The sequence below is a fragment of the Phocoena sinus genome, chromosome 16, assembly GCF_008692025.1.
Source record: "Phocoena sinus isolate mPhoSin1 chromosome 16, mPhoSin1.pri, whole genome shotgun sequence".
Lineage (NCBI taxonomy): Eukaryota > Metazoa > Chordata > Mammalia > Artiodactyla > Phocoenidae > Phocoena > Phocoena sinus.
Window position 1 is genome coordinate 65,753,118 of NC_045778.1, and position 23,921 is coordinate 65,777,038.

Consider the following 23,921-nt stretch of genomic DNA (forward strand, 5'->3'; position numbering starts at 1 on the left):
TCTTCATCCTGTACTGCTCTCCTCATGTGCTGCAACAAGCAGTTCGTGGGCTGCAGGGAACTGAGTATTGACCAGAAGACCTAAGTGAGTTGCCAAAAGTCCACTGGTGAGTAAGTAGTGAGCCACCTTTCTCCTAGTCTAATGCCCTCTTCATTTCCCTCTCTAAGGAAATGAACAATTTCTTCACCCATTAAATGGTTTTTGAGAGGATTGGATGAGATTTATCCATGAAGTGTCTGCACAGAGTCTGCAGGAGGGTAGATGCTCTGACTATGACTATCAACTCACTGTGTGAGGGAGACTGGTATCTCACCAACCAGATTCCTAACCCTCACTCTCTTCCTCAGGACAAAGTCATGCGGGGAGGGGTCAGTTCTTTGGCACCATTCAATCAGCACAGATACCCACCAATGCTCTCTTTCCCAGTCCTTTCCTGTTTGAGAAGGAGCTTCCATTTGAGATCTTTATCTTCAGTTCTCTATATGACACAAGCCTAGGAATGGTGTCCTCAGGAGCTGTGCAGTGCAGTCTACATGGTCGTACTTGGCGGCATTGTCTAGAACAGCCAGGGCCAACCCTTGGCACTGGGACACAGTCTCCTTCCAGGTAATAGATTCACCGGCTTTCCTCCCAGGGAAGTCATTGTGATGACTATAAAACCAGCTTAGATAACATAATCAAGATCCCAATGACAGTCCTCTACTCCTTTCACAAATCAACAGAAGGTAACTGTGACTTCAGACATGATCTGCAAAGAGCACAGATTTTATTTTGTGACTTCCGATTCTTTAGCCCAATAGGTACCTGTAGTTGATGTTTACTTGGATATCTGGTCCAGGACTGGTGGCACTTGATTAGTTTCCTTCTCTGGGATGCATAAAAATACGGGATGAAGGCAAACCCAGTGCCCTGGGCAACAAGAGGCAAGGTCAGCTAGGTATAAACTTCAAAGCGCTTAAGCATATCTTCCTTCCTTTTTTGCAGAACCATGATTGTCACATTTTGTAGTGAATGAATGAATGAGTGAAAAACAATCAACACCTGAATGTATAAGTCACAATGTAATTCCAAGGGACTGCATGATACACCTTGAAGCAGCCAATAGTCTGACCTTTAAGGAGTGTGAAATGCAGGTGGGCCAAAAGCATGGGGAAACATTCAAAGGCAACAGAAGAGTGGTGATCATTTTGAAATGCATAGAAATATCGGATCACTATGTTGTACAGCTGGAACTAAATAGTGTTGTAGGTCAGTTATACTTCAACTGAAAAAAAAAAAAAAGGCCGGTTGCAGAGAAACGCACACACACACAATGGAGAAGAAAATTCTGCAACATGCTCCAACATGGATGAACCTTGAAGTCTTTATTCTAAGTGAAATAAGCCAGTCACAAAAAGACAAACACTGTATGATTCCACTTGTATGAGTTGTCTAGAGTGGTGAAATTCATAGAGAAAGAAGGTAGAGTGGTTGCCAGGGGCTGGGGAAGAGGGACATGGAGAGTTATTGTTTAATGGGTAAAGTTTCAGTTTTGCAAGAGGAAAGAGTTCTGGAGATGGATGGTGGTGATGTTTGAACAGCAATGTGAATGTGCTTAATATCATTGAACTGTACACTTAAAAATGGTCAAGATATGTAAAATTTATGTTATGTGTATTTTGCCACAGCTAAATACGTCTTCTCCATATTTTAGCCTACAGAATACCCTTCAATTATGAGGACTCCTTTTAAACTTCAAAACATTTCATGGGGCCTGTCTTCACCTTCTAGCTGTTCATTCTTCATGCATTCAACAAAAGGCATTATTTCAAACCCTGATAGAGAATAGAACGACCAAACACTACTATAACATTTATAATCCTTTTGAAGGGATGTGTATATTTCATTTATTACAACAGCATCTATTGAAAACAATGATGCTAACAGAGAAAGAAATATTTTTTTAATGTATGAGAAGGTGCTAAACCTTACTCACAGAAATGAAAATGCAAATAAAGACATTACAATATCATTTTACATATTTCAGATTGGCAAAGATGAAAACGTTTGATAACACTTGGATTGGGGGAATCATTGACTTATCAAATTATTATTGATCACCTATTATGAGTCTATGCTGGACACTGAGTAATTGGCAGTTAACAAAGTAAACAAAAATCCCTTCTTTCCAGGAGAATACATTCCAATATGGGCACAGGGGTACGCAGTAAATGAAAATGGAAAAGAGAAGAAAAGAGAGACAGAGAGGGACAGAGAGAGAGTGTGTCATATAAGGAGTCCTCTAAAGAAAAATAAAGCAGTGTAAAGTATGGTAAGTGACCAAAGGGTACTGTTACTTTAGATAAAGTGATCAAAGAAGACTTTGCTGATAAGGTGACAATTGTGTAACGGCCTAAATGAAGTGGGGGGTAAGTCTTGGGGATGTCTGGTAGAAGTGTTTTCCAGGTAGTGTGGAGTGGTCAGGTGACTCCTTTCACAGATATCAATTATAAAAATTGGACTAGGGAATTCCCTGGCCATCCAGCAGTTAGGACTCCGTGCATTCACTGCTGAGGGCTTAGGTTTGATCCCTGGTTGGGGAATTAAGATTCCACAAGCCATGCAGCATGGCCCAAACCAAAAACAAACAAACAAAAAAACTGGACTAAAAGTTAGGCAATAGTTTCTTAGATATGGCAACAAAACCACAAGCAACCAAAGAAAAAATAGATATATCAGGTGACATTAACGTTTAAAACTTCCGTACTTCAAAGGACATTATCAAGAAAGTAAAAAGACAATGCACAGAAAAGGGAGAAAGTATTTGTTAATCATGTATTTGATAAGGGTCTAGTATCCAGGATATATAAAGAACTCTTACAATGCAACTGGGTCCTCTCTTTGGGTCTCAACATGCTGAAATCAAGGTGTCAGCCAGGTTGCAATTTCATCTCAACTTCATGGGCCTCTTCCAAGCTCACTGGTTTGGGGCATAATTCAGTTACTTGCAGTTTTAAGACTGAGGCCCTCAGTTCCCAGAGGCTACCTGTTATTCTCTGCCATATGGCCTTCTCCATAGCTTAAAAGACCAGCAGGGGAGCATCTCTGGCTTGGAATCTCTCTGACTTGACTTCCTTTCTGATGCCCTCTTTTGGAGGGCTCACCTGATTAGGTCAGGCCCATCCAAGATCATCTTTTTCAAAAAATTAACTCAAAATTGCCTGATTAGGGATCTGAATTACATCTGCAAAATCCCCTCAAGTCCCTTTACCATATATGGTAACCTAATCCCTGGAGTGACGTCCCATCGTATCCACAAGTCCCATCTACACCCAAGGGGAGGAGATTATACAGGGCATGTACACCAGGGGACAGAAATCTTATAAATCTGCCTGAAGGTGAGGGAGAAAGTCAGATAGATATGTTAGGGAAGAGAAATGCAGGCATCAGGAAGGGCAAGTGCAAAAGTCCTGAGGTAGGGGATACCTGGTACACTTAAATGCGGCTAGAACAGAGAGGGGCGGTAGCAGGAGATGAGATCAGAGAGGCAAAAATGGGCTAGTTTTTTTTTGGAAACTTCTAGGACTTTTATCCCCCCAGAATGTTTTTATGAAAATTTTCAAATACAAAATTTTTAAAATTTTTACAATGAAATCCATATACCTTCCACTCAACTTTCCCATTAATGTTTTAACTACACTTATTTCATCACATCTGTCCATCTGTCTACACAGCTAATTTTGGGGGGATAAATTTCCAAGTGAGTTGCAGACAACAATACACCTCCCCCTAAATACTTCAGCATTCATTATCATTACCTAGAATTCTATATTTAGTATGTTCTTTCTTCTGATGTAAAATGAAGATACAATTAAATGCAAAATTCTTAAGTGAATAGTCATGGAGTTTTGATACACGCAGAAACCTTGGAACCAAAATTCCTATAAAGATATAATTACCATAACCTTCCCCCAAATTCCCTTACGTTCCTTCTCATTTCCCCTGGAACCTCCCCTAAGTAATCATTACTTTTTTGATTTTTTTTCCCACCATGGATTTGCTTCACCTGTTCTAGAACCTCCTATACATAGAGGTATGCAGTATGTATTCATGTAGATAGGACTTCTTTCACTCAGTTTAATATTGTTGAGATTCATCGATGGTCATTGCATGTATCAGTAATTCATTTCTTTTTGTTGTCAATATATATACCTCAGTTTATTGATTGAGTCATCTGTTGATATACAAATCATGTTGGACTTACATTTTCATCTTAGGCAAATACCTATGGATGGACTTGCTAGGTCCTAGGGTAGATGTATATCTAGTTTTATAAGAAAGAAACTCCGTATCCGGCCGCTGCCACGAGAGAAGCCGCCGTCAAGTCCGCACATCTGCAACGGATGGTCGTGCGGAACTGCTCCAGCTTCTTGATAGAGAGGAACAGCAGACGTACAGCACTGAACCCAATAACCTGAAGGCCCGCAACTCCTTTCGCTACAACGGACTCATTCACCGCAAGACTGTGGGCGTGGAGCCGGCGGCGGACGGCAAAGGGGTCGTGGTGGTCATGAAGCGAGGATCCGGCCAGCGAAAAGTAGCCACTTCCTTCGTGCGGACCACCATCAACAAGAACGCGCGGGCCACCCTCAGCAGCATCCCGCACGTGATCCGAAAGAACATACGGATTTGCGTATGGCCGTCACCCGCCGAGCCAGCGCTATCCTGCGCAGCCCGAAGCCTGTGATGGTGAAGAGAAAGCGGACCCGCCCCACGAAGAGCTCCTGACAGATCTATCCCCTTCCCCAATGCAATAAAGCTGTCAGCTGACTGGCCTCAAAAAGAAAAAAAAAAAAAGAAACTTTTTGCAAACTGGTTCTACCACTTACTTTACATTTCTATCATGAATGTATGAGTTTCAGTTCCTCTAAGACCTCACTCTAATACCTTTAGTGTTATCAATATTTTTAATTTTAGTCATTCTGATGCGTGTATAATGGTATAAAAACAAATCTGAAGTGTGCTGAGTTTTAAAATGATCAGAGATTTCAGGGTCTTGAGAATTGTCTCTTTGGGAAGGTGCCAAACAAACAGCTGAAGTCTGCATGTTGAAAAGTATAAAATATGAAGCTGCTTTTGGGAAAGTTGATTGAATGAGGTTTTGTTTGTTCTTTAGCCAGAAAAACAGATGATACAATGTCTGCATTAAATGATTTTTAAATCAATAATTCTTTTTTTCCATCTGACTTTCAACCTGGAAAAAGAAATTTAACTTTGGGCTACAGGCCAAAAATTTGGGAAAAAAATCTTGGTCCTGAGGTTAGGGTCTTTAAATCTTGCCTATAGCAAAAACTCTGGTTCTAGAAAAGGTGCGGGGAGGAGGTAAACCTCCCTCTTCTTAGTAAATAACTCATTTTTGCATTGTGTTGCTTCTTTCCCCCCACCAAAAACCCTTATACTGTTTGGAGATTTTGCATTAAATAACTTTTAAATTGTAGAACATTTTAAAATACCAATTAAATTGGAAATTTTATCATCTTATTTGTTAAAGAATGTAATTTTGTGCTTAACTCTGTAGTGATAGTTATTACAGAATGCAAAATCAAGAATTTGGAAGATGGCATATTTGATTCCAAGCCAGAATTTGAATTTCTGCGCTAAGCTAAATAGCTAAAGTTTTGAGTAAAGATGATATAAACATGAGATTTCAATAGCATATTTGAAATTATAATGTATTTTAATTATATATACATATATAATTTTATATATATATATATCACTGGTGACTTTTATGGAATGGTTCTAGAATGACCCAGATAATTTGTACATTATATAAATCTGCACATGACCTAAATCTGGGTGTGGTCGTGTGTGGTTTTTTTAAATTAATTTATTTATTTTTGGCTGCGTTGGGTCTCCGTTGCGCATGGGCTTTCTCTAGTTGCAGAGAGCGGGGGCTACTCTTCATTGAGGTGTGCAGGCTTCTCATTGCGGTGGCTTCTCTTGTTGCTGAGCACGGGCTCTAGGTGTGCAGGCCTCAGTAGTTGTGGCACGTGGGTTCAGTAGTTGTGGCTCGCGGGCTCTAGAGCGCAGGCCTAATAGTTGTGGCACACAGGCTTAGTTGCTCCGTGGTATGTGGGATCTTCCCAGACCAGGGCTCAAACCCATCTCCCCTGCATTGGCAGGCGGATTCTTAACCACTGTGCCAAGGGAAGACCTGGGTATGGTTTAAAGATCCATAATGAAAATTTTTCTAGTTTTTTTTTTCAGCTTTATTGGGATATATCTCACATATAATAAAATTTACCCGTTTAAAGTGTACAGTTTTTAAATTTTTTAATTGAAGTATAGTTGAATTGCAAAGTTGTCAGTGGTTTTTACTATGTTTAAAAAGTTGTACAACCATCATTACAATCTAATTTTAGAATATTCTGAAAACACTTCCCAAAATCCTTCCCCAAAACCCATTTCCCAACCTTCCCACCCAATCTGTAGCCCCGGGCAACTACTAATCTATTTTATGTGTCCATGAATTTGTCTATTTTGGACTTTTCATATAAATGGAATCATACAATATGTGCTCTTTTGTGACTGGATTCTTCCACTTAGCTTAACATTTGCAAGATTCATCCATGTTTATTTGTGGGTTTTTTTTGGCTGTGCCACAAGAGTTCCTGGACCAGGGATTGAACCCGGGCCATAGCAGTGAGTGTATGTGGCAGTACAGTCCTCAGCATGTATTGGTATTATTTTTTATTGCTGACTTATATTTCATTGTATGGATAGAGCACATTTTACTCATCCATCAGTTGATGGACATCTAGGTTATTTCTACTTTTTAGCTACTATGAATAATGCTGCTATGGACATTCATACACAAATTTTTGTGTGGAAGTTTTCATTTCTCATGGGCATATACCTAGGAATGACATTGCTGGGTCATATAGTAACCCTATGTCTAACTTTTTGAGGAATAGCTAAAGCGGCTGCACCATTTTACATTCCCAGCAGCAATAATATAAGACAGTTCCAATTTCTCCATATCCAAGCTAACACCTGTTATTGTCTGTCTTTTTTATTTTAGCTATCCTAGTGGGTGTGAAGTGGTATCTGACTGGCTAATGATGGTGAGCATCTTTTCATAAGTTTACTGACCATTTGGGGAAATGTGCATTCAAATCCTTTGCCCATTTTTTTTTTTTTTTTTTTTTGTGGTACACAGGCCTCTCACTGTTGTGGCCTCTCCTGTTGCGGAGCACAGGCTCCGGACACGCAGGCCCAGCGGCCATGGCTCACGGGCCCAGCCACTCTGCGGCATGGTGGGATCTTCCCGGACCGGGGCACGAACCCGTGTCACCTGCATTGGCAAGCGGACTCTCAACCACTGTGCCACCAGGGAAGCCCCCTTTGCCCATTTTTTTTCTTTTTTCTTTGCGGTACGTGGGCCTCTCACTGTTGTGGCCTCTCCCGTCGCGGAGCACAGGCTCCGGACACGCAGGCTCAGCGGCCATGGCTTATGGGCCCAGCCGCTCCGCGGCATGTGGGATCTTCCCGGACTGGGGCACGAACCCGTGTCCCCTGCATCGGCAGGCGGACTCTCAACCACTGTGCCACCAGGGAAGCCCCTGCCCATTTTTAAACAGAGTTATTTGTCTTTTTATTGTTAAGTTATTGAGTTGCTAAGTTATTGTAAGAGTTCTTTATATATTTCAGATCCAAGTCCCTTGTCAAATATATAACTCACATTTTCTTGTCGTTTTACTTCTTTTGAGGCACAAAAGTTTTGATAAAGTATATTTTTTTCTTTCATCACTGTACTTTTAGTATCATATTTAAGAAACCATTGCCTAATCCATAGTCACAAAGATTTACTCCCATGTTTTCATCTAAAAGTCAGACTCCCTAAAACTGCCTTAAGGCCAGTCAAGATAATAAATTAGAAGCAGTACCACATCTTGGACAGAATGGTGGAAATGAGTGCCACTCTCAAAGGTTTAAAGGATGGGGGGGTGGTCCCCATTAAATCTCCATTTAATTCACCCGTTAGGTCCTTGCCAAAACCAGATTGATCCTGACAGACGGTGGACTAACAGAACTTAAGCGAGAAGTAACTCAGCTGCAGGGCTGGAGGTAGAATCCTTACTAGAAGAGATCAACACAGACTGGCAGTTATTAACCGGCAAAATGTATTCTTTTTCATCTTCATCTGGAAGGAGTGGAGCACTCCCACGGTGCCTGCAGCAATTCACATTCAACGGCACATTACATCTTTGCTCTCCGTCATAATATAGCCTAGAGTGCTTAATTCTCTCATCATTGAGCAGATTATCATGCTGGTCCAGTATACTGACACCATGTTCCTCAGACCTGGGAGGGAGGAAGTGGCAAGTATACTCTGAATACCCTCTCGAAGGGCTCCAGAATCCACTACTGTGGCATAAAAATTATTTTGAGCTTAAAGTACTTGAGTTCCTGAAATCTCTTATCTGCCTCCCAAAAGAGCTCAAAGTAACTCAACTGTCATAAATCCTCTCTCCGGGAACTCACAGAGAAGTCTGACTCTTATCACTGAGTAACACCCAAACAAAGTCACAAAAACTAGCAGGTCTCCCATCTGATCTCCTAAGGGCCCATTTGACTTTCCTAAAAGTCATTTGTTTTCCCTTATGTGCTCTTTCTCTCCCCCTTTTCACCTTCAAATAAGTCATTTGTTTTCCCTGAAGTGTCCTTCTCCCTTCATCTATAAAACGGTATATAAAGAATTCTGCCAGCACTAAGAGGCGCTGACAGGGATGAAGTTAAGAGGCTACTAGAAACAGTTCAATCTAGAAAGAATAAGGTCTAGAACTGCCAGCCGCAGCGGGAGGGATGGCGAGGACCAACCAACCTGAGTGGCTGCTGAGTGGCAGGTAATTTTACAGGGACCCGGAGATCCAATTTCTAACAATATGTTTTTCCCCTACGATTGATAACATATCAGATACACCCAGGGTTGCCACTAGCACTTCGTATGTTTTAGGCTGTTATAAAAAGGGAGGGGAGGGTAGCTTTTCATCTTACCTAAATCTCTTTTTGTTGCAGTTGTCCAATCTGCCTAGATTTATAGCAGTTGGCAGAGCAGTAAAAATCGCCCGGGGTATTAATAATTATGACATTATTAAAACTAATTTTAGAGCGTCAAGTCCATTTGGGGTGTCTTGCGGCTGGGCGGTCCATACCCAGTGGGAGAAATTCTAAATTTATATAAGTTCCCAGAGCGAGAGAGAGAATAGTGGAGGAGCAGGGATTCTGCACACCGAATCCCACCCGCGTCCAGTACGTTCCGTGTTCGGGGACCTGCGCCAGCACCGTATTTCCAAACAGCCCGAGACCACGTGGGCACCTGCCCGCACCGCTACTGGCCCTTAGACTCCCAGTCTTAGCTTTGGCGCCGAAGCTTTCCCCCCTTGTGGTCGAAACCATTGGCTCCACGCTCGGAGGGAATACGGACCAACCTCACGATCAAGGCTCTTGTCCGAGTGAAGCTTCCGACAATTCTCAGGAAAAACTCATCTAAAAATTGAGGAATCAAGTGAAATTCACCTAAAGACATTGAAGAAGGGCTCCTTCTTCCAAAAAGAAAGAGCAGATCTGACTTTGATTCCCCCTACGCTCCTTGGGGGCTGCGAGGGTGGTTCCGTCCGAGGCGGGGACTCCGCCTCCTTGGGCGCCGCCATTTTGTTTGGCTAGAGGGGAGAGAGCGGCGCTTTGGGGGGAGGGGTCTCCTAGGCGCCTCACCTGATCCTGCTGCCGAGTTGTTGGTTCTCTCGCGGGAGGCCTTCTCCCCGGCTCGGGGCGAGGAACCATGTACATAAAGCAGGTGAGGCCTGTGCGTCCCTCCCACCCTTCACGGGCCCGTGAGGACCGCTCCTTGAGGCGGGGGTGTCGCTTCTCCCCGCAGGGTGGGCGCGGGGCTGGACTGGGACTGGGTGGGAGGGGTGCGGCCCCGGCCTGCAAGCGCAGGGGCCGCGGAGAATTGGGGCGCCGCTTTGCAGCCCAGGCCTCCCCGCAGGGCGCTCGCCTGAGGGAGGCGGGTTCTCGGAGAGAGGGGTGGAGGGGTCGGCGGGGCGGGGCCCTTTGGAGGGAGCCGGGCCTTCCCGGGAGGGTGAGAAGCGGCCGTGTGCTGCGGGACCGGCTAGCCCCCCGTGGGCCTTTTGCGTGGGATGTGTGGAGAGAGGGTCTCCCCGGCTCCGGGGACGCCCCTGAGGCCCAAGCTGGGGTGTCTCCAGACTTAACCGGAGAAGTGAAAGGGCTTCTCGTTCCTGCTGAATGTGTAGCGCCGCCTCATTCCGTTGTTACTTCTGTCAGAATGGTCTTCCCGCGCTGGAGTCCACCCCAAAGATGAGCCCCTTCACACTCTTTACGAGAAGTGGCTCTGCTGGAGGTGTTGGGCTCCAGGCAGTCCTGTCCTGGAACGGCGGCTCTTTTTGGCCCGAGTGTGTGACTGACAGGGGCGCCCAGGAAAGCTGGGCCGGTCTGCATACTTGATAGACTTTTAGACGGCCCTCTAAGGGTTAGCGTTCCAACGAACCGTATACAGGGTGCTTGATTTTGAGAGTTCCCTAACAGGTTACTAATTATAACTCTTAAGAAAGCAACAGTGGCAATGGTTACTGATAAACGGGCTGTTTAGAGGTTTTTTTAAATCACTTTCCAAAATGAGTTTTTCTTCTAGGACATGGAAGCTTTTCTGTCTTGCGTTAAATGAGAAACCAGAACGGGAAGGAGTGCAGAAGGAAAATGTTAGCTTAGAAGTTATTTCTTTTGGGGTGTGTTCTGAAAAAAATCTCTCTTTTATTCATTAGGTTATTATCCAGGGTTTTCGAAGTTATAGAGATCAAACAATTGTAGATCCCTTCAGTTCAAAACATAATGTTATTGGTAAGTGTTCATGGTTTACTAGATCAGATTTATGTCTCTACAGCCGTTTAAATCCTACCTGTGTTTAGGCTTAAGGAGACAGGAATTGTCTCTGAATATTACATAAATATATGTGTATTTTTTTCTATATGAAATTACTTTTCTGTTTTTTATCTGCACTAATGAAATTGCTTCCTTTATACGGTTAAGATACTTGAATAAGACAACCATAAATTACTCATTTTTATTTGGTAGCCTCATGTGTATGTTTTGACAGATTTAAGTTTATAGTGAATGACACTAAATTTAGCGTTTCAGCTCTTCTTGGTGTGTCATTTTCTAGTTAAAGTGGACACTATTGCCTTATTTCAAAGGTGACCATTCTTTTTTCACAAATTAGATTGTTCTCAGATTTTTTTTTATTTCCTATTCTCATGTCTAAGGACAGACTACACAGGTTGGTGGGAAGAGCATAAACTTTGAATTGTAACAGAATGGGGTTCAAATCCCAATTCTGCCGTGTATTCTTCAAACTTGACTTCCTGAGCTGCTTAGTTTTCTCATTTGCAAAGTGGAAATAATGATATACATCTCATGGGGCTGTTGGGAAGATTAAATGAGAAGGCAGTTGTGTGAGGACAAGGGGCTAATGGTGATTGCCTTTCAATATAATAGTTAATCTATAGGTTCTTCAGATGATAAGGTTCCATTTTGCTCGTACAGACAGCAAAAGTGTTTTCTGACACTGCTGAGTTTTTAAAGGATAGGTGAAGTGAGTGCTTCTAGACACCAAAAAAGCAAAGATTGCTACTGACATAGATTTCTGCTACAGTGTCCTCACAGAGTTTATTGGCATGCTAGTCGGCTTGGTCTACCATAACAAAATATCGTAGACTAGGTGGCTCAAACGACAGGGATTTATTTTTTCACTGCTCTGTAGGCCTCCCTCTCCATCATGCTCACAGGACCTTCTTTGTTAGAGCCTCTCCCTCACCCTCTTACAAGAGCACTGTTCCCACCATAAAGGCCCCACACTCCTAACCTCACATTAATTACCTTCCAAAGACCCCCTTCTCCAAAAAGCTTCACATAGGGGGGTTAGGGCTTCAGCATATGAATTGGGTGGGGCAGGGACACAATTCAGTCCATAGCATGGGTGAGGTGAGATTCATAGAGAAATCAGCAAAGAGTGAACAATGAATACTGATGTTCCCAGAGAAACTTGGAGAATCATACTTTATTTTGAAATAAATGAATATATAATACAATTTAAAAATTGAGGGCAAGGAAAACACCTGCCCTTGGTACATCAATTGCAACTTTGTAGTTGGGAATAAAGAAAACATACTTTTCCCTCTGCCTTGCCTACTGGAGAATCATTAATTGAATTGGTGTGCCATAAGGGTAGCTTGATTGTACTAGAGTTTTACTTACATTTTGATTATAAGTGCCTTCTGATTTTTGTCAATAAAAAAATCTTTAGAAACGGAGAAAAATGAATAATCACTAGATTTATATTATTTCCTTAACTTACAAATTAAAAGTGGATAAATATCTTAATATGTCAATTGTATACAGTTGTCCCTTGGTATCCTGAATGCTTGTATAAAACTTGTTATAAAATCTTAGTGTTTTTGCATATAACCTAAGCATATCTCTAGATTACTTATAATACAATGTAAATGCTCTGTAAATAGTTGTAAATACAATATACCTGCTGTGTAAATAGTTGCCAGCTTGTGGCAAATTCCAGTTTTGCTTTTTGGAACTTTCTGGAAAGTTCCCCTACCGCCCCCACCCGGAATATTTTCAATCCGCAGTTGGTTAAATCCCCAGGTGTGAAGCACAGGGATTTGGGATTTGGAGGACTGACTGTAATTTTATAAATGAACTGTAAAATGATGGCCATTATTACTTAGAATGATTAAATTATATCTTTAGGGCCTATCAAGTATTTTTGTTTTAGCTATTATCAGACAGCTGTTCTACTGCTTTGGTTGCAACATTAAGATTGTTAATAGTCACAGTTAGAAAGGACATTATCTAAAAGTTCTTTCTTTTTTTTTTTTTTAAACATCTTTATTGGGGTATAATTGCTTTGCAATGGTGTGTTAGTTTCTGCTTTTTAAAGTTCTTTCGTTTTAACTGAAAAAACATAATATGCCTTTGTTTAACATATTTTAAAAATAGGTCCCTTAATCATATAAGAAAGACCAAAAATAGTATACAGTGAGATTGTTCCTAAAAATGTCTTTTGAAAGCCTACCACTTTGATTGTTTAATGATTTTGACCCTTAAAAAAACACAAGATACCTCATGTGCTGATGCTTGAATGTTTGATGTTTAAGTGCAAGAACCATAAACCTTTTTAAGTTTAACTTTTTCCTGGCCTTCTAACAAAAGAAATATACGTGAAGTTACAGAACATAAAGAGCATAAAAGCTAAAAGGAAAAAATTTAGACGGTAATCCTTCTCCCCAGAGCTAGCTTGTGGTTTCCTGGAAAACAGAGCCCGAGGCCTGCTTAGCTGCTAAGGCTTTAATGGGAGGGAGCAATCTGAGGGCAAGGGGTTGTGGGGGGTAGTTGGTCATAGCTTTATAAAGAAGATACACCTGGTTTGCGGTCACATTGGATAACTTACAGACAGACTTTGTAAACCCACCACACCTTGGAAAGCTCAGGTGGGAGAGGTATGGAGAAGGTTTTATGTGCTGGCTTCTGTCTCTCTTTGGTCAAAGTTTACCACATAGGGCATTGATTCCCCCTCTCCCCCCCCCCACACTGTGCTTTTGGATTGTGTTACTCTGGGGACTAGCCCCCCTGGAGTGGTTGGGGAACTGCAACCTCCTTTGGGTTTTCACAGATCTGAATGCATCCCCACGGTAGGCAGAAACAACCTGAGGTGTTGGGAGACTAGCCTTTCTATTGACGGGCAGCCAAGGCCTGGGTTAGGGCAGGTGAATCTGGGGACACACATAAACTGGGTCTATCTCAATACCCCTTCAGTTTTTGTGTACATATATATAAGTACGCCTTTTTAAATAAAAATTGGTTTGTAGTAATCTTTTGGTAATCTATTTTTTTCTCCTTCAGAATAAACTGAAATATCTTTCCCTATCATTAAGTATTCAACATCCTTAAAATTGCTATGTAGCACTCCACTGTGTGGGTAGGAGCAATTCTTAGGGAAATTATAAATTTTTCAGTTATTTATGAATGGATTATGGTTTGAACTATTTCTGTAATTTTTTAATGATAAATTACCTTTTAAAACTTTTATTTAGTGATAATTTCAAATTTACAGAAAAGTTGCGTAATTAAAAACAGTACAGAGACACTACTTGTGTATCCTTTACCCAAATCTACTGTTTTGGGGTTTTTTTTAATTAATGTATTTATTTTCGGCTGCATTGGGTCTTCGTTGCTGTGCATGGGCTTTTTCTCTAGTTGCTGTGAGTAGGGGCTACTCTTCGTTGTGGTGCGCTGGCTTCTCACTGCAGTGGCTTCTCTTGTTGTGGGGCACAGGCTCTAGGCACACAGGCTTAGTTGCTCCGCGGCATGTGGGATCTTCCCACACCAGGGCTCGAACCCATGTCTCCTGCATTGGAAGGCAAATTCTTAACCACTGCACCACCAGGGAAGTCCCCCAAATCTACTGTTAACATTTCCCCACTTGCTTTATCATTTGCACTCGCTCTCACACTTATTTTTCCTTAGAGTAAGTTATGTACATCATGGTTCTTTACCTGTGACTTCAATGTGTACTTTCTAAGAATAGGGATATTACTTATATAATCACAGTGTAACTATCAATGTCAGTAAATTTAACATCAGTACAATAATGTTATTTTATTTTCTAGCTATGTTGACTGACCCAGATATTTTCTTTGTAGCATTTTTCCCCCTCTAGTACAGGATTTAATTTAGGATCAGGCGTTGCATTTAGTTGTCATGCCTCTTTAGTCTCATTTAATCTGGATAATTTCCACAGCCTTCCTTTGTCTTTTACAATGTTATTTTTGAAAAATATTACATAAATGATGTGTCCTTTTCAGGGTGAATCCACCTGGAGGCACATGATATCCATCTTCTTCTTATTGATGATGATAATTTTGATCACTGAGTAGAGATTCTGTCCAATTTTTCCACTGTATAGTTAGTGTTTTCTCCCTTGCAACTAATATGGAGATGGGGAGAGACTTTTGGACTATGCACATATTGTGCTCCTTATCAAAATTCCCCCTTGGATTTAGCATTCATTGATAATTCTTGCCTTTATTCTGATGGTTACAGAATGATGATGTTCCATTTCCAGCACTCCTTTCACATTTACCACTTGGTATTCTACTGTAATCAAACATCTTCACTCCTTAGCTATATATTTATCTTTTTATTATCAGTATGGGCTCATGGATTATTCCCGCCCACCGCTGCCCCAGCACTAATTTATAATTCATCTAATTATTTTGGTGCTCAGATTGTCCTAGATTTAGCTAATAGAAGCCCCCTTCAGGCTGGCCTCTGTGTCTGTTGTATGCCTTTTTTTTTTTTTTTTTTTTAAAAGCACTTCATTTCTGATTTCTTTAGAATTTATCTTGGATTAAAGGTGATGACTTTGGGGCTAATTTGTTCAGGATATTGGTCAAGATTGAGAGAGAGAGTGGCATAGTTATTCATGACTCTTAACAATGAAAATTTTGTTAAACAAAAGAAGTTCAAATGAATTCATTAAATCTAAAACATTTGATATCCTTTTATGTATAGAATTGCTTATTTCTGAACTCAGGTAGTAAAAAAAAAGTGCCTCATAGTTGTCTATATTTTTGTGATTCTAAGAACTATACATGATGTATAGGGCTGATCAGAAACTGTTTAACATGGAAATGGTTTGAAAATTTTAAATGATTGTTTAAGTATTTAAAATTTTTAGCATTATGTGAATCTTTAAATTGTTAAAAATATTTTATTATATACAATTAAATAGAATTACATGTCCATTGTAATGATTATAAATCATGAAAACCAGGTAGTATATTTAGTTATTCCTGTTAATTTTAAAGTATTGGGAAAGAGCAAAAAAATAAACAATGAAATAAATTCCTTTAAGAAAAAAATTATCTGAAGACTGCAAAAATTGCACTCATCTGGTAGTTAAAGCTGTTTTGTTTATTGATTTGTTGTTCACTGTTCTGTTGTACTTAATTTCAGTTTTTAAGATGTTATGTTAGAAAATTGGATTTTATATTTTTTGAATACTTTCTGTAAAGTTTTATTGTTTTTTATACAAAATAACATGGACTTTTTGATTTTGTAGTGGGCAGAAATGGATCTGGAAAAAGTAACTTTTTTTATGGTAGGTATTGTTTTTTGAATTCTAAACATAGTAAGACCTAGGTATCTTATGGTAGTTTATCTGAGGTTATGTCTGCATGAAACACAAGAAATACTTCTTCAAATGAGGTTGCAATTTAATGTAGAGGGTTTAGAGTATAAAAATCTGAGCTCTACTCTAGTGATTAGCCGTGTGAGACTGGGCAAAACAGTTAACTTCTCAAAGTACTCTTTCAGTTTAAAAACAGAGATAATTTGCCCTGCCTACCTTAGATGGGTTGTGAGAATCAAATGAGATAATATGTATGGAAGTGCTTTCTAAACTTGAGTGCTGTATATAAATGTTGTAAATGCAGAGAGAGAGAGAGATTCAAAGAATGTAAGTGCAGTAGAATAGTTAATATTGTTATGGAAAATGGCTTATCTGTTTCATCTAAATCAATTATTTTAATAAAAGATGGAGGGGTGTAAAAAACTAGACTCAACAAAGACAGTTGTTGTCAGAAGATAGTAAGTAGAGCTTTAAAAACTCTCTCTAAATATAAAATGCGTTTAAGCATAGTAATGCCTCTGTTAAATTCTTTGGGGAGAAAAAATATTTTAACAGATTTGGACTGTACAAGGAGTAGATTGAAAAAATTTTGAACCTCTTAGTAGTGCTTGAGGAAAAGGAGGGTGTAGTAATAGCAAAGGTTCTATCCCTTGTTTACTTATAAAGCTAAAGGGTACTCTTTACCCCATCAGTGGTTGTAATTTGGGGATGGTGAGAAGAGTAGGATTGGAGTGGAAGTATTAATATTTCCTGATCTCCAGGGGGGATGAACCTGTCCCCTCCAAGGTGATTATAAAAAAAAACCAATCCCCACCTCTACCCCCAGCATACACATTAATATATACATACTCCCTCTTTTAGAGTGTCAAAGCTCTCTTGGGTGGACTGGGAATAGAATAGTTGAGTAAAGAGTTCCATTTCTAGGAGAGGGTGGTCCAGTTAGGCATCCTATGGAAGCAGGAATGGCTCCTTACAGAAGACAAAGGATAAGTAAGTACTGCAGTAGAAAGTGGAAATCTGAAACATTTCCTACTTAGTGCTATTTATTTTGAAAAAGTATGCAATTAAGGATATTATAGGAACATATCCTATTTTGTTAAATATTTTAATTTATATTATTTATATCTAGTGGATAAAAGCAACTATAGCTTGAAACCTAACCATGTATACTTTGATCAAGAGGTACACCTTAGTTCTACTTGTCTGTTCGTGTATTTCAGTGTTTTTATTTTCTTACCTTAAATATTTCAGTGAAAACTTAATGTTTTTCTAATATCATCATTTCCTAGCTGATTAGTCTGAAGTACAGGCAAATTTTCTGCATTCCTTTTGTCTATATGAAACAGGTAATCTACTTTATCTGCATTGTTCATTACCTGATATACTGTATTCTGTGAAGGTATGGGAAATTATGACTAAGGCATAAATCCTTTTTTAGATCCTATTAATAGTTGTTTTTGTATTTCTAGCAATTCAGTTTGTTCTCAGTGATGAGTTTAGCCATCTTCGTCCAGAACAGAGATTGGCTTTGTTACATGTGAGTGAGACTGCTTTATGGATATTAAATACTTCTAAAAATACATTGTCAATTCTGGTAAACAAAATTATTTTTTCAAGTTTCAGATCCTTTGTGAACATGGCACAGTGTGTCTCTTACGTATGTTGTTCTGCTGTGAAATTTAGCTTACTATATTAATGCAGGATAAAGGCTTAAATTTTATATAATGGTAAGAAAATTGTGTGAGTTCCCTATGGATGGATATGCCTTCCATATAAATATAAATTCTTTATTAGGAGTATGGCCTGGTAACGGTCTGGAAGCAGGTTTGCTGAGAAAGAAGAAAGTTAGGTTGGGGATTAGAAACTTTGAGACTCAGAATCAGAAGTTAATTGTGGGGACTTCCTGGTGGTCCAGTGGTTAAGACTCCGCACTCCCAGTGAAGGGGGCCCAGGTTTGATCCCTGCTCAGGGAGCTAAGATCCCACATACTGCAGCTAAGCCTGCGTGCTGCAGCAACCGAGCCCGTGCACTCTAGAGCCCATGCGCCACAACCAAGACCCAGTGTAGCCTACATAAATAGTAAATAAATAAATAAGTTAATTGGGAGCATAGAAAAGCAACCATTACAAACTAAACAACATAAAGTTACTTTTAGCCATATTTATACTTAACTGGTAACATCATTTGGTAACAACGGTAACATCCAATATGAAAGACAGTATATAGTAATGAAAATTGTTAGAATTTTTCTTTAGATAATTATGAATAATAAACTGATTTTAGGATAAGAAAGTATAAAAGGCTATGATAAAGTGATGTAACTTTATTTATTTACTTACATACTTATGTACTTACTTACACTGGGTCTTTGTTGCGGCATGCAGGATCTTCATTGCAGCACGCGGGATCTAGTTCCCTGACCATGTATCGAACCTGGGCCCCCTGCACTGGGAGCGCAGAGCCTTAGCTACTGGACCACCAGGGAAGTCCCTGTCTTGTTTAAATATGGCTTATAATTAATTTTAAGACCAGAAAGTGAGATTCTTCAATATATCTCCACAGTATCTCTCAGACTTAAAGTTCTTTTTCTAACCATTATATTTTTCTCCGCCTCACTCTTTTTTTTTTTTTTTGGCTGCGCCGTGTGGCTTGCAGGATCTTAGTTCCCCAACCAAGGATTGAACCAGGGCCATGTAGTGAAAGCACCAAGTGCTAACCACTGGACTGCCAGGAAATTCCCTCCCCCACCTCTTACATTTGAATTTTTAGTCTAGTAATCAGGATTGATTCCCTATAGAAAAATCTCTCTTTAGGTTTCTCAGATTAGCATTAAAAGAATAATTTCTTTAGGTATCATTCTTCATTGTATTGAACTACTACATAATAGCAGTTTTCACAATCTAGAAATTATCTGGGCTTGGTATGTAAGTAGTTGGGTCACAAATCGGTCTGAATGTGACCCATATGTTAAATGCATATGTTTTCATAGCAGATTTAAAACTATATAGAATATCTCAAATGTTTAAAAAGACAGTTTTTATCATGTGACTTGTTAGGGCTCCTTTCTAGCATTAAGGTGAATCTATAAGAGAGAAGCCTCAAAGTGTTTTATATTTTAGCAAATAGGTAAAATTGGGTGGCTTTGGGGTCTTATGCTCTAATGAGGTGATATGCAGAACAAGACCTATGTAAATCTAACTTTGACATCTCTTGCATAGTTCTCATTTTTAAAATTCAGAATCAGAAGCTGTTTGGTTGAGTTTTATTATCCTAATCCAGTATTTGCTGCTTTGGCAAGAGGGGTGTATATTAGTCTGATAGAAATGTTTCTCCATTGAATCAGGCTTGTTACCATGCACTAAACTTTAAATGTATTTAAAGAATATGAAAATCCCACTTGTGCAACATATTAATTTTTCTCATGTTTTAGGAGGGTACAGGACCTCGTGTTATTTCTGCTTTTGTGGAGATTATTTTTGACAATTCAGACAACCGGTTGCCAGTGAGTAACTGCTTTTTCTTTTCAGTAGTAACATTGAGAATTTTATTGATGCAACTAACTTTTTTCATGCTTTGAAACACTTATTTATAGTTGTACTTAGGCTTTTATAATTTAGTTCATACTAAAATAACTACAGCTTACATACTAATTTTGTCTTAAAGTTGTAATGAATATTCTGGTAAACAAATGGGAATGTGCAAGCCATTGTGAAAAAATGTCTTTGTCATAGTATTGAGTATTCGTGGCATATCTTTAGTGAGATGATTGAAGTTTCAAAATAATTGCTATGGTGAGGGACTCTGAAATGACCTTATTAACTATAAAGTTTCCACTTTTACTATTAGATTTAACTTTGGGCTTTTCCTTTTTTTCTTAGATCGACAAAGAGGAAGTTTCACTTAGAAGAGTTATTGGTGCCAAAAAGGATCAGTATTTCTTAGACAAGAAAATGGTCACGTAAGCATTTTTCTTTACGTTTGTAATTTCTATACAAAAGACTAAAAGTATTCTTTTACTTGCCTCATATATGGTACTTTTGCCTCATGTTCAACAAATCACAATTTAGAGCATAAACATAAGTATCAGAAGATTCTCTGAGGCTGATAGAACAGAAGGGTGAAATGACTGTTCTGTACTCCTTCATGCACCTTAACTCAGGAGTTAGTGTACTCTTTTTGCTTATAGTTGGATTGTTATGTATTTGAAATTTTTAATTGTTTATCAACAGGAAAAATGATGTGATGAATCTCCTTGAAAGTGCTGGTTTTTCTCGAAGCAATCCTTATTATATTGTTAAACAAGGAAAGGTAAGAAATAGTATGTTTATAAGTGGAATTTGTTTTCTGAGTATATTCATTGAATGATGAGTTTGATTTCATTCTAGTGGTTAAGTTGGAGTGAAAATAGACCTTATTGTCTTCTGTTTTCATTGATTTATTTTGCACTGAAGTTTGTATTACCTTTTCTGTGGCCATAAATTTATGTACAAAATAGATCCATTGCATAGTGGGATAAAAGTATTTCAGTAGAATTATTTAAGTGGATCTTATTTTCTTGGTGATCTGTATCATTTACCAAGGTGCACTGTACTGGAAGACATTTTTGGTTTGTAGAAGTTACAATCATATTTAAGAATGTTGTAGAAACTTTATAAAAATCACATTTGAAAAAAGTTACTCTCTGAAATTAATACTCTCTCTGTTAGTATATCACAGAGTTAAAATGCTAGAATGCTTAAATTACCAGAAATCTACCATAGTGCTACATATTATTTTCCCTTAATACAATTTATATTCTTTATAGTTTTTAGGAGTTATATACTTTATCTGATTGTTCTACTGTTTCCTCGTATGTTTTAACTATATATATCTAAAATAATTTCTTTTTCTTAGAACATACCTGCAGTGTCCTAATAGCTTTCTGTTGTGCTATATTGAACTAGGGGAAAATCCTTTTAAAATGTCCACTTCTTATTTCATGTTGGAGGCTTTTTTAGGTATGTGTTGGAAAGTTAGCATTCAGAAGAAGTGATTAGAAAGAATATGGAGTTTCACTTTAAGAGCAAGAGTTTGAAAAGACTGTCTTTATAAGAGAAATTTCTTTAAAAGGAGGCTGGGGACTTCCCTGGCGGTCCAATGGTTAAGACTTCGCCTTCCAACTCAGGAGGTGCAGGTTCATTCCCTGGTTGGGGAGCTAAGATCCCACATGCCTTGGGGCCAAAAAGCAAAACAGAAAACAGAAGCAATATTGTAACAAATTCAATAAAGGCTTTAAAAATTGTCCACATCAAGAAAAACTTTAAAAAATAAAATAAAAGGAGGCTGATTTGAAAGCCATTATCTGAGTCTTCCCTGCACACGTGCAACATAGTAGGTCCCTTTACATCATTTCAATTTTTGCTCATATGTCATTTCATATAAGCCATCTATGTCTGCCTCTTTTACAAGAGCATTACTGTCACTCCAACTCTTTATGCTGTATTTTCTTATTTTGTTTTGTTTTTCCGCATAGCAATTATAATGTAATGGTATGCATACTTCCTGGTTTTTTTCCACTAGAAAGTAGGTTCCTCGAGGGCAAGACCTTTTCTGTTCATTGCTATTTTCCCAGTGCGAACTCATACTTAAAGCTTAGCATGTGAATAACTTTCAAGGTAGAGCTCTTAAAGAGCATTCTGTAGCTCTGTAAATAATTATTTTTCTAAAACTTTTAGATCAACCAGATGGCAACAGCACCAGATTCTCAGAGACTAAAACTATTAAGAGAAGTAGCTGGTACTAGAGTGTATGATGAACGAAAAGAAGAAAGCATCTCTTTAATGAAGGAAACAGGTAAAATAAATATGATTCTACATTATTCTTTTTGTTGTGAATTACTTTTTCATTGTGTTGTAATACTTGAGAGGAGTTATCTATTCTCAGAAGTGTATTGTATGATAATTTGCCTATATACTGAATGGAGAAAAAATTAGTTTCAGGAAGTTTAAGGTTTGAGAGTTCCAATAATTTGTCTCTTTGAATAAAGAGTTGTTACTGTGAGATAATAGTGCTTTTCTAGGTCACCTACTTTGTGCCTCTAATGTCCTTTTTATTATTAGTGAGGATAATAATGTATGTATTCCTCAAAAAAAAATTGCTGGAATATCAGTTGGCATTAGGCTTTAAGTTGTTCAGGAGCAAGTAAATATGAAATTTTGAACTTCAGTCTTCCTTAGTACATTTATTATGGAAACCCTACTTTGCTTTTCAGGTGCTGTGCCCTCTCATGGCTTAGAGTCAGACAGTTTTGGGTTCAAAATCTTACTAATAATTACGTGATATTGTGACTTTAGACTTGACCTCCCTGGTCCATAACTTTCCTATCTTGTGAAATCCTTTTTTATAGTTTGTAGTGGTGAGTAGAGGAGCAAAGTATCACCATGATTGGAATATAGTTGGTATTCAATATATGGTAGCTATAGATAATGCTGTTGTAAGAATTGAGAATCAGTGACACCAGTGATGTTAAGTACGTTTTTTTTTTTAATGTCATAGGAAGGCACGCTGGATTTTAAAGGAAGTTTAAACAGAGGCCTTTACCACATGTAATATAAGAATCAGTGTCACCATGTGTTTATTCTCTGATGCTTTTCATAATAAAGCATTTTAATGGCAATTTTAGCATCTTGGATTTGGTTACCACATAATATCAAAGAAATAATGCTAACATTCTTAAGATTAAGTTTAACTCATGGTATATTTGAGAATTGATGTTACATAAAAATTTTATTGAACTCCTTCACCCCTCTCCCATTTATTTTTAAGAGGGCAAACGGGAAAAAATCAATGAGTTGTTAAAATACATTGAAGAGAGATTACATACCTTAGAGGAAGAAAAGGAAGAACTAGCTCAGTATCAGAAGTGGGATAAGATGAGACGAGCCCTGGAATACACAATTTACAATCAGGAACTTAACGAGACTCGTGCTAAACTTGATGAGGTAAAATACTTTGCCACTTCAGTTTAATTTTATTTTTACGAATATATTAAACTCATTCTATATTTATACTTTTCAATGATTTTTAAACACAAACTTCAAAATTTTAAAACCTCTTAGTGAATTCATTACTCAGCAAATTTACACTATCGGTTTACTCCAAGGAAAATGCCTAGACCCACATAGTCCTTGCTGTAGTTGTATCTGAAATATAATTAGGTGGTGATGTCAGGCAGACCAGGATGAGAGGAAGCCACCTTTAAAGTTTCATGAATTTTTTTCCTGACATTTTGTACAAAAATTTGTTTTAGGTAATGCTGAAAACTACAGGCATTTTCTATTTAAAACCACTACAATTATTTTTGGAAAAAAATTTTTCAGTGAATGTTTATTTTAACAGATATTTTAAAATTTTGCTAAAAATACTTAGCAGATATTAAAAAATTCAGCAGATATTTTAAAATTTAGCAGATATTTTAAAATTTTAAATACTGAACAAATTCGAAATGAGTTAGAAATCATAGCTTGGTTTTTTTTCCAGCTTTCTGCTAAGCGAGAGACTAGTGGAGAAAAATCCAGGCAATTAAGAGATGCCCAGCAGGATGCAAGAGATAAAATGGAGGTAAGGTTATAAACCAGGTTTAGTCATATTTTTGACCACAGTAAACTTTTTGTACCAGAAT

General features: G+C 38.5%; 1 protein-coding gene and 1 pseudogene across 1 annotated transcript in view; both read left to right on the forward strand.

The window, feature by feature from the left end:
• Positions 1-4,074: 4,074 nt before the first annotated feature.
• On the forward strand, positions 4,075-4,767 carry LOC116741327 (annotated as a pseudogene).
• Positions 4,768-9,661: 4,894 nt separating this feature from the next.
• The window catches only part of SMC3 (structural maintenance of chromosomes 3), a 32,391-nt gene continuing 18,131 nt past the window's right edge, over positions 9,662-23,921 (forward strand). Inside the window, exons 1-10 of the mRNA XM_032608827.1 lie at positions 9,662-9,838; positions 10,824-10,899; positions 16,193-16,231; positions 17,731-17,798; positions 19,692-19,763; positions 20,140-20,219; positions 20,491-20,569; positions 21,976-22,093; positions 23,066-23,241; positions 23,780-23,860. Coding sequence (XP_032464718.1) covers positions 9,824-9,838; positions 10,824-10,899; positions 16,193-16,231; positions 17,731-17,798; positions 19,692-19,763; positions 20,140-20,219; positions 20,491-20,569; positions 21,976-22,093; positions 23,066-23,241; positions 23,780-23,860 — 804 coding nt within the window. The 5' untranslated portion in view covers positions 9,662-9,823. The remainder of the gene's footprint in view (positions 9,839-10,823; positions 10,900-16,192; positions 16,232-17,730; positions 17,799-19,691; positions 19,764-20,139; positions 20,220-20,490; positions 20,570-21,975; positions 22,094-23,065; positions 23,242-23,779; positions 23,861-23,921) is intronic.